Consider the following 10,817-nt stretch of genomic DNA (forward strand, 5'->3'; position numbering starts at 1 on the left):
ATATTATTCATTGTATATATCAATGAATATTACTTGCTAAAATGTTTTCAGAAATTTGTGTCTATCTCCAAGATAAAAGACATTTCCATGAGGTTTTTGGTTCTTTATGGTCTTTGTCTGATTTGGGTATCAGGGTAATATTAGCCTCATAAAATGAGTGAAGAATTATTTTCTTTATATTTTCTGCAAAAAATTGTGTATAATTCAATGTTTGACAGAATTCTTCAGTAACACTGAGTCTGGGGAATTTTTTTTTTAATTAAAAATTCAATTTTCATAGACATCATAAATTCAGCTATCTCTGGCCCCTGCTCTGAGGAGAGATGAGGAGGAGCGACCCCTAGAGCCCACAGTGAGGTTTGGGGACAGACAGCAGGTGCTACCAGAGCACTGTGCCTCTGCACAGAAGTAGGTTCCAGCATCTGAGAGCTGGGCAGCCGTGAGGTGCAGGAAGCTGTGCTGTTTGGACTCTCCAAGCCGACCTGTCCATCTCCGCTGTGTCTTCACTTCTCCACCTTTAGCTAATATCATCAAGAGGACAGGACTGCCCCCAGGCCTCTGCTTATACCACTGTAAACTGTAAAAGGTGCTTGAGGAATTGGTGTATGTGGTGAAGTTCTCTCCTTCTTGCGGAAGCAAGAATTCAGGAAAATGCTTTATCTGTTGTCCATTCATTTCTGTTTCAGAAAAGCAATGAGAAGTAACAGAGAAAGTCTGATTAGATGTTTATTCTCTCAGCTATAATGGTGTCTTTCATTCTTCTTGTGTATTTTCTCCTTCTTTCCATGTCTCCTTCCCCAATTCCATCTCCCACATTTTAGTTTTTATGTTTTTCTCAACATCCTGCTCTCAGTCAGAAAATCCCACTCCTACAGTTGCCTGCAGATAAGATTCCTCTGTGCTGAATTTTCTGGGAGCAATCAAACTCACGTGATATTTGTATCCATAAGATCAACACTGGTGCTAACAGTAGCATCTCCCTTTTCTTCCTCTTCAGAAAGAGTTGCTGAATCTGCCTGCTCCTAAAAGGGTTTCTCTTGTCTCAGCTTCTTCCAGATCTATAAAAATGTAGTCTATACTGCCTTTTGGAAAGAAAATAGAAAGGAGTGAGTACAATTTGAGACAGCCAATCAGACTTACTACCTTATTACCCGCCCATCTTCCCCAGGGAGTGTCTATGTTTGCAGATGCTGCCCCTCCGTGACTGGATCAAAAATTGCTGATCCAGTAATACCTGGTAAATAGTGGTTACTCAAACATTTGTTGAATGATAAATAAATGTGTATGTTTGCATATGTGAGAATTTGAATGCAAATGTCCCAGAGAGCAATTTAAAAGTGCCCTTCCATGAATGTAAACAGTCAGGAGTTGCTTGTAGCTATTTAGAAATGTTACCTTTGGAAAACTTTGTGAGCCCCAGTAGCCCTAGTTCTCCCATAACAAATCATCACGAATTCAATGGCTCCAAAAAACAAGAATCGGTTCCCTTCAACCTGGAGGGCAGAGGTCTGACAAGGTGTCAGCAGGAACATACTCCTTCCAAATGTTCTAGAAGAGACTCCTCCCGTGCCTCTTCTGGCTTCTGGTGGCTCCATGTGGTCCTTTGCCTGTGACTGTATACCTCCAACCTCCTCCTCCATTGAGAAGACCTCACAAGGACTTCCTGGTGAGGAAGGACACACTTCTCACCTGTCTGTCTCTTAAAAGGATACTTGTCACTGGATTGAGGCCCCACCAAGACAATCCAGTATGATTGGATTTTGACATCCTTTGCTTAATTACATTTGAAAAGGTTCTTTGTTAAGTAAGTTCACATTCACAGTTTCTGTGGGTTAGGATGTGAATGTATCTTTCGGGGCCGCCCTCCAACCCACTATAGGGTCCTTAATGTCTTTGAAGTGTTGCCATGTATTTATACAAACAGTAGAAATCTCAAAACTTCTTTAAAGTCAAAAGTAAATCTGAATCTGAATGACTTTATATATAGAAACAGAAAGAGAAGCAGATTTAGGATGTAATGGAAAAGGAAAATCCCATGAGTTAACAAAGTTGAAATGCACATGATTGGGATAACTTTTCCTTTTCAGGAATGTTGGATTTGAACTCCAAATGAAGACAAATCTAGGAATGCTATGTTGGTGAAGGCTCCACTCCCACCCTAAAAGAGCAAAGGTTCTGAAGCAGCACTTGGGGATGTTTTAAAAGTTCCCTGGTCTTCATGCAGATCAGGACCCCTGTCACAGTTTACGCAGAAGGATGTAAACCAAGACAGAATAGTCACCCACTGGAGAAGGTTACCCTTTCCCAACTCACATCATCGTATTTGCTAAAGCCTATCTCTGGGTCTTGTGCTGTGAAGGAGATATTTGCTAAATGACGAGAAGAGAACTTGACCATGCTTTGGTTTGTGTACTAAAAGGAATCTCTTCATGCCTCGTAGGAAACAGTTTGAATGAATATAAATATAAAATGGCCCTCAGTGGCAAATATTCCTGTCAAACCATCTTAAGAGGGGACCAGATCCAAGAATATTTATAATTAAATGTTAGCAATATTATCCTCTGAGATTTCACATAAGAAGTAATGTTGCTTGACCTGGGCTGTAAAAGTTGAGTCCATATAAGTGTTTTAAACAAGTACTTGGGAAAAATCATCCTGACCATAAGTATCTGCAAAGGTTCAGATTAAGGAAAGAACTTCAGTTCAGTTCAGTTCAGTTGAGTTGCTGCGTCGTGTCTGACTCTTTGCAACCCCATTAATCTCAGCATGCCAGGCCTTCCTGTCCATCACCAACTCCCGGAGTTCACCCAGACTCATGTCCATCGAGTCAGTGATGCCATCCAGCCATCTCATCCTCTGTCGTCCTCTTCTCCTCCTGCCTCCTGCCTCCAATCCCTCCCAGCATCAGAGTGTTTTCCAATGAGTCAACTCTTCACATGAGCTGGCCAAACTACTGGAGTTTCAGCTTTAGCATCATTCCTTCCAAAGAAATCCCAGGACTGATCTCCATTAGAATGGACTGGTTGGATCTCCTTGCAGTTCAAGGGACTCTCAAGAGTCTTCTCTAACACCACAGTTCAAAAGCATCACTTCTTCAGTGCTCAGCTTTCTTCATAGTCCAACTCTCACATCCATACATGACCACAGGAAAAACCATAGCCTTTACTAGACGGACATTTGTCAGCAAAGTAATGTCTCTGCTTTTTAATATACTGTCTAGGTTGGTCATAACTTTCCTTCCAAGGAGTAAGTGTATTTTAATTTCATGGCTGCAATCACCATCTGCAGTGATTTTGGAGCCCCCAAAAATAAAGTCTGACACTGTTTCCACTGTTTCCTTATCTATTTGCCATGAAGTGATGGGACCAGATGCCATGATCTTAGTTTTCTGAATGTTGAGCTTTAAGCCAACTTTTTCACTCTCCTCTTTCACTTTCATCAAGAGGCTTTTTAGTTGCTCTTCACTTTCTGCCATAAGGGTGGTTTCATCTGCATATCTGAGGTTATTGATATTTCTCCCAGCAATCTTGATTCCAGCTTGTGCTTCTTCTAGCCCAGCATTTCTCATGATGTACTCTACATAGAAGTTAAATAAGCAGGGTGACAATATACAGCCTTGACGTACTCCTTTTCATATTTGGAACCAGTCTGTTGTTCCATGTCCAGATCTAATATGTCCAGTTGTAACTGGACATAGATTTACTATGGGCATGGGTTAACTAAAATACCATATGGACTTTTAACATCTCTGTTGGCTTATAGTTATGGAAGATGAACTCAATGAGAATACCAGTTGATATCTAAATAACTATTTTTTGTATCTATTTTTCTAAAATCAGGAGAATTCCCTGCTTCTTTGCAGGGGACTCTAGTTAAACATAATTTTAATCTTTCAAAATATATCATGTCAACCACTTTATGAGAAACACAACATACTGGGAATTTTAATGGAAGAAATAATTTTGTATTGGAATAAATTAAGTTTCACATATGACCTATTGCACTAATAATGATAGGAAAAAAGAGTAAAGAGAGGAAAGAAGGAAAAGAGAGAGGGAGGGAGGAAGGAAAAGAAACAGAAATAGAAGGAAAGGATTAATGAGTTTATGAATGAATAAATATTTTCAAATATAACCCTGTCTTCATTATGCGTATGAGGTTGACTGTCTCTTCTATTTTTATAGAAAATCTAACTCACCCTTTCAATATTTTATTGCATCCCTAGCAATTATTAGTAACATCAGTCATGAATATTTCTTTACTCAATAAATATTTATTGAACACCTAGTATATGTTGGGTACTGGGCTGATGACTGAGAACACTTCAATAAGCAAAAGGAACGAAAAGATATGTTTCAGGAAGAGTGAAGTGAGGAAAAGGAAAGTGAGCTCCAAGTCTGTGAAGAGGAAGAAATGAGTGAAAAAGTGACTGGAGGGATATTCTGGTGTTTGGAAAGTGCTACAGCACCTCTCATGGCACTTTCCAAGACCTCAGTACAATATCTGTTCCTTCATCTCTGACTCACGGATCAAAGCAATTTCCAAAGCATGATAAACACAGCAATTTACATTTAGGTATGCTAAAGCTGAAACTCCAGTACTTTGGCCACCTCATGCGAAGGTGGCAATAGACCGATGTGTTACTGATTGTAGCAAGATTCTGAAACATCCTGAGCTCCTTACTAGCCACACATTTTCCCCAGGAGAAAAGATTTAGAGGAAATTAGAGCACAGGACAGGAAAATAAAAGAGAGGTATTCCAGTCCTTGATGTGAGCGGCATCACTGACATAATATTCTTGGATCATCAAAAAGACAGAAATCTATCCTCCTCCACTAATTTGAAAAGACTCTGATGCTGGGAGGGTTTGGGGGCAGGAGGAGAAGGGGACGACAGAGGATGAGAAGGCTGGATGGCATCACCGACTCGATGGACATGAGTCTGAGTGAACTCCAGGAGTTGGTGATGGACAGGGAGTCCTGGGGTGCTGCGATTCATGGAGTCGCAAAGAGTTGGACATGACTGAGCGACTGAGCTGAACTGAACTGAATGGAAAAAAAATGGTCAAAAGATAGGAATAAGAATATGACGAAGGGTGAATGAAAGAGTGCCAATATACAGAGAAAAAAATTGCTCAAAAGCACTAGGGATCAGTAAAATGCCATACATAAAGTATATTAGGATTCCTAAAATGAAAAAGGCTGATAATTCTCAATTTTTGGAAGATGCAAATTGCACCTTCTCACTCCCTGTTGGTTGAAGTATAACTGTTTATACCACTTGAATGGAAATTGTCACTTTATCAAAAAATTTTTAAATGCACCTTTTTTTGCAAACACCCATTCCAGTTTCAGAAATGGCATTACAATAGACATGTCTCCATATATACAGAAGTCAATCTACAAAGATATATGAAGATAACACTCTTTATGATAGCACAGTAACAGAAAAAATTATTTATTAATGGAAAAGTAGTTAATAATAGAATATTTCAGAGTACTACATAGACATTATAAAGAATACTGGACCACTTCCCAGGTGCCACAGTGGTAAAGAATCTGCCTCCAATGCAGGAGACAAAGGACCATGTTTGATCCCTGGATTGGGAAGATCTTCTGGAGAAGGAAATGGCAACCCACTCCAGTATTCTTGTCTAGAAAATCCCATGGACAGAGGAGCCTGAAGGACTACAGTTCTTGAATTGGCAAAGAGTCGGACATGAAAAAAGTCTTTGGAACAACGAGAATTATTTGTATTTTTTTCACTTCTAGGTTAAGACTAACACATTGGAACTAACATTTTATTGACACAAGAAAGAACCATGTTGTTCAGCCTCCATATGTTGGAATTTTTAATAGTTTTTCTCCTGTAATTGAGATCTAATCTTACTGCATTGTGGTCAGAAAAAATGCTTGGAATGATTTCTATTTTTTTGAATTTACCAAGGCTAGCTTTATGGCCCAGGATGTGATCTATCCTGGAGAAGGTTCCATGTGCGCTTGAGAAAAAGGTGAAATTCATTGTTTTGGGATGAAATGACCTATAGATATCAATTAGGTCTAACTGGTCTATTGTATCGTTTAAAGTTTGTGTTTCCTTGTTAATTTTCTGTTTAGTTGATCTATCCATAGGTGTAAGTGGGGTATTAAAGTCTCCCACTATTATTGTGTTATTGTTAATTTCTCCTTTCATACTTGTTAGCATTTGTCTTATGTACTGTGGTGCTCCCGTGTTGGGTGCATATATGTTTATAATTGTTATATCTTCTTCTTGGATTGATCCTTTGATCATTATGTAGTGACCTTCTTTGTCTCTTTTCACCGCCTTTGTTTTAAAGTCTATTTTATCTGATATGAGTATTGCTACTCCTGCTTTCTTTTGGTCCCTATTTGCATGGAAAATCTTTTTCCAGCCCTTCACTTTCAGTCTGTATGTGTCCCCTGTTTTGAGGTGGGTCTCTTGTAGACAACATATGTAGGGGTCTTGTTTTTGTATCCATTCAGCCAGTCTTTGTCTTTTGGTTGGGGCATTCAACCCATTTACATTTAAGGTAATTACTGATAAGTATGTTCCCGTTGCCATTTACTTTATTGTTTTGGGTTCGAGTTTATACACCGTTTTTGTGTTTCCTGTCTAGAGAATATCCTTTAGTATTTGTTGGAGAGCTGGTTTGGTGGTGCAGAATTCTCTCAGCTTTTGCTTGTCTGAAAAGCTTTTGATTTCTCCTTCATACTTGAATGAGATCCTTGCTGGGTACAATAATCTGGGCTGTAAAATAATAGCAAATGAAGCAACCGACAAACAACTAATCTCAAAAATATACAAGCAACTCCTACAGCTCAACTCCAGAAAAATAAACGACCCAATCAAAAAATGGGCCAAAGAACTAAATAGACATTTCTCCAAAGAAGACATACAGATGGCTAACAAACACATGAAAAGATGCTCAACATCACTCATTATCAGAGAAATGCAAATCAAAACCACTATGAGATACCATTTCACACCAGTCAGAATGGCTGCGATCCAAAAGTCTACAAATAATAAATGCTGGAGAGGGTGTGGAGAAAAGGGAACCCTCTTACACTGTTGGTGGGAATGCAAACTAGTACAGCCACTATGGAGAACAGTGTGGAGATTCCTTAAAAAACTGGAAATAGAACTGCCTTATGATCCAGCAACCCCACTGCTGGGCATACACACTGAGGAAACCAGAAGGGAAAGAGACACGTGTACCCCAATGTTCATCGCAGCACTGTTTATAATAGCCAAGACGTGGAAGCAACCTAGATGTCCATCAGCAGATGAATGGATAAGAAAGCTGTGGTACATATACACAATGGAGTATTACTCAGCCATTAAAAAGAATACATTTGAATCAGTTATAATGAGGTGGATGAAACTGGAGCCTATTATACAGAGTGAAGTAAGCCAGAAGGAAAAACATAAATACAGTATACTAATGCATATATATGGGATTTAGAAAGATGGTAACAATAACCCGGTGTACGAGACAGCAAAAGAGACACTGATGTATAGAACAGTCTTATGGACTCTGTGGGAGAGGGAGAGGGTGGGAAGATGTGGGAGAATGGCAATGAAACATGTAAAATATCATGTAGGAAACGAGTTGCCAGTCCAGGTTCGATGCATGATGCTGGATGCTTGGGGCTGGTGCACTGGGACGGCCCAGAGGGATGGTATGGGGAGGGAGGAGGGAGGAGGGTTTGGGATGGGGAACACATGTATACCTGTGGTGGATTCATTTTGATATTTGGCAAAACTAATACAATTATGTAAAGTTTAAAAATAAAATAAAATTGGAAGAATAAAAAAATAAATAAATAAAAAAAAAAAAAAAAAAGAAAGAACCATGAAAAATTGCTAATGCTTCTCATTTTATTTCTATCTTGCAATTAGGATTATTCAGTTCAGTTCAGTTCAGCCGCTCAGTCATATCTGACTCTTTGTGACCCCATGAATCACAGCATGCCAGGCCTCCCTGTCCATCACCAATTCCTGGAGTTCACTCAGACTCACATCCATCGAGTTAGTGATGCCATCCAGCCATCTCATCCTCTTTCGTCCCCTTCTCCTCGTGCCCCCAATCCCTCCCAGCATCAGAGTCTTTTCCAATGAGTCAACTCTTCACATGAGGTGGCCAAAGTACTGGAGTTTCAGCTTTAGCATCATTCCTTCCAAAGAAATCCCAAGGCTGATCTCCTTCAGAATGGACTGGTTGGATCTCCTTGCAGTCCAAGGGACTCTCAAGTGTCTTCTCCAACACCACAGTTCAAAAGCATCAATTCTTCAGTGCTCAGCTTTCTTCACGGTCCAATTCTCACATCCATACATGACCACTGGAAAAACCATAGCCTTTACTAGACAGCCCTTTGTTGGCAAAGTAATGTCTCTGCTTTTGAATATGCTATCTAGGTTTGTCATAACTTTCCTTCCAAGGAGTAAGCATCTTTTAATTTCATGGCTGCAGTCACCATCTGCAGTGATTTTGGAGCCCAGCAAAATAAAGTCTGACACTGTTTCCACTGTTTCCCCATCTATTTCCCATGAAGTGATGGGACCAGATGCCATGATCTTTGTTTTCTGAATGTTGAGCTTTAAGCCAACTTTTCCCTCTCCTTTTTAACTTTCATCAAGAGGCTTCTTAGTTGCTCTTCACTTTCTGCCATAAGGGTGGTGTCATCTGCATATCTGAGGTTATTGATATTTCTCCCAGCAATCTTGATTCCAGCTTGTGTTTCTTCCAGTCCAGCATTTCTCATGATGTACTCTGCATAGAAGTTAAATAAGCAGGGTGACAATATACAGCCTTGACATACTCCTTAGTATACTCATAATTTTCTCACCCACATCAACCATTGAAGCACTTCTTCCTTGTCCTTTTCTTCTTTTCTTTATGCCTTTATGTCCTTTTCTTCTTTGTTTTTCTTCTCCCCTTCTCCTTCACTTCATTTTCCTCATCTCTTACTGCTCTCTGACTCTCCTTCTAGATGACTCTAGATTTGGTCTTGTGACTGCTCCCCCCGCTGTGTCCCCTCTTCCTGCCACCAGAGATGCTGCACAGGTGCAGCCCCGTCTGTCCCAGTGTGCCTCTCTCAGGATGCAGTAGTACACAGCGGTGTCTCTCAGGGTGACCTGGGGCAGGACCAAGGTGCTGGACTTTCTGTCTGAAGAGATGGTGAGAGAGGCCATGCTGCTGTTCACTGTGCCTCGTAAGCCATGAATGACATACTGTGGACTCTGATTGGGACTTTGCTGATAACAGTGTATATACTCATTTCCACTAATGGTAGAGTGGCTACAAGGCAGGGTTACATCCTCTCCTTCAAGATAATCCATGGAGCTGGGCTGGGTGGTCTTAGCATCAAACACATTCCCTGGGGGGTTAAGAAATCAAATTAACTCCAGAGCACAAATCAGTGTAATTCTATGGATCAAAGGCATAACCCTCCTGTAACTGTCTGGCCCTAACCCCTACTCCAGTATTTCTACTTATGTCCTGTAAAAATATTGTGGATGTTCATTATTGGATTGCAAGGAAATAAAACCAGTTATCCCAAAGGAAATGAGCCCTAAATATTCATTGGAGAGACCGATGCTGAAACTGAAGCTCCAATACTTTGTCCACTGGCTGAGAAGAGCTGATTCATTGGAAAATACCCTGATTCTGGGAAAGACTGAAGGCAAAAGGAGAACGGGGCATCAGAGGATGAGATGGTTAAACAGCATCACCGTCTCAATGGACATGAATTTGAGCATACTCCAGGAGGTAGTAGAGGACAGAAGAGCCTGGCATACTGACGTCCATTTGGTCATAAAAAGTTGGATACAACTTAGCAACTGGACAACAACAAAATTATAGAGACCAAAGATATGTGGCAAGAATCAGAGACTCCACAGGCTTTGTTCCATGGGTCCTTGGCTTAATAATCCCAGAGAATTCTTACAACCTGCTTACTGCTAAGGACTCTTCTGGTATCATGGCTATGATTTAAACTGTAATGTAGAAGACTGGCCTCTTTAGATCATTTCTCAGTTCCATCACTATAATGCTGAATAAAGCACAGAGAAAGGAGAAGAGAGTAAGTGACTTTTTGTGGCCCTTTGGCCTCAAAGTTATCCCTTGTAGACACAGAACACTTACCCAAGGTCAGAAACACAGTTACTCCAGTCACCAGCCTCATACTTCAAGGACAAGCTAGGACAATGGGCCCAGAGCTCAGGCTTGTGTCTGATCCTTGGCTTGAGGAGGTTCCAGAGAACAGAGGCAACAGCTGTTAGTAAAAACTTGCAATGAGTGCAGATACTGCTGCGTTGTTGCCAGGACCTTCTCAGCCAATGATCAAGCAGTTGCTTATCTATATCTTCCTCCCCTGTTTTATTCATGTCCCCAAAAGATGGTGAAACATCCCCAGCTCACAGTGAAATCATCTATGAAGTTTAATGTCTGGCTCAAGAAAAGGAATTCTGATCACAATGATGTGTCTATGCACAACCATTGGTCTTTCATTTGTTTCTTAAGAAACTGGTGATGGTCCATGAAGCCTGAGGAACACAATGTTTAATCCCAGAAAAATGTACTGAGCTTTGTGTTGTAAAATGAGGAAAACTTCCATCCACATTCCAGAAAATTAATTGGAGATTCAAAAGTAGGCAGTGATGTGCTCTGGGAGACAGGAAAAGTTAATAACATTGAGACTAATAGCTACACATCCTAGAACTTGCAGCAGCTCTTGTAAGGGTTCCTGGAATAATGCATCTATTGCTAACTAGGTAGACATTTTCCATGCATTTGT

At 40.4% G+C, this 10,817-nt stretch overlaps 1 gene segment (V, D, J or C); it reads right to left on the reverse strand.

The window, feature by feature from the left end:
* Window positions 1–7,881: 7,881 nt before the first annotated feature.
* Window positions 7,882–10,397, reverse strand: LOC133255300 (T cell receptor alpha variable 26-1-like). The segment is given in 2 exon segments: window positions 7,882–9,398; window positions 10,166–10,397. Coding segments are annotated over 2 exon segments (453 nt in total).
* Window positions 10,398–10,817: the final 420 nt, after the last annotated feature.

The sequence above is a fragment of the Bos javanicus genome, chromosome 10 (assembly GCF_032452875.1).
Source record: "Bos javanicus breed banteng chromosome 10, ARS-OSU_banteng_1.0, whole genome shotgun sequence".
NCBI classification, from domain to species: Eukaryota; Metazoa; Chordata; class Mammalia; order Artiodactyla; family Bovidae; genus Bos; species Bos javanicus.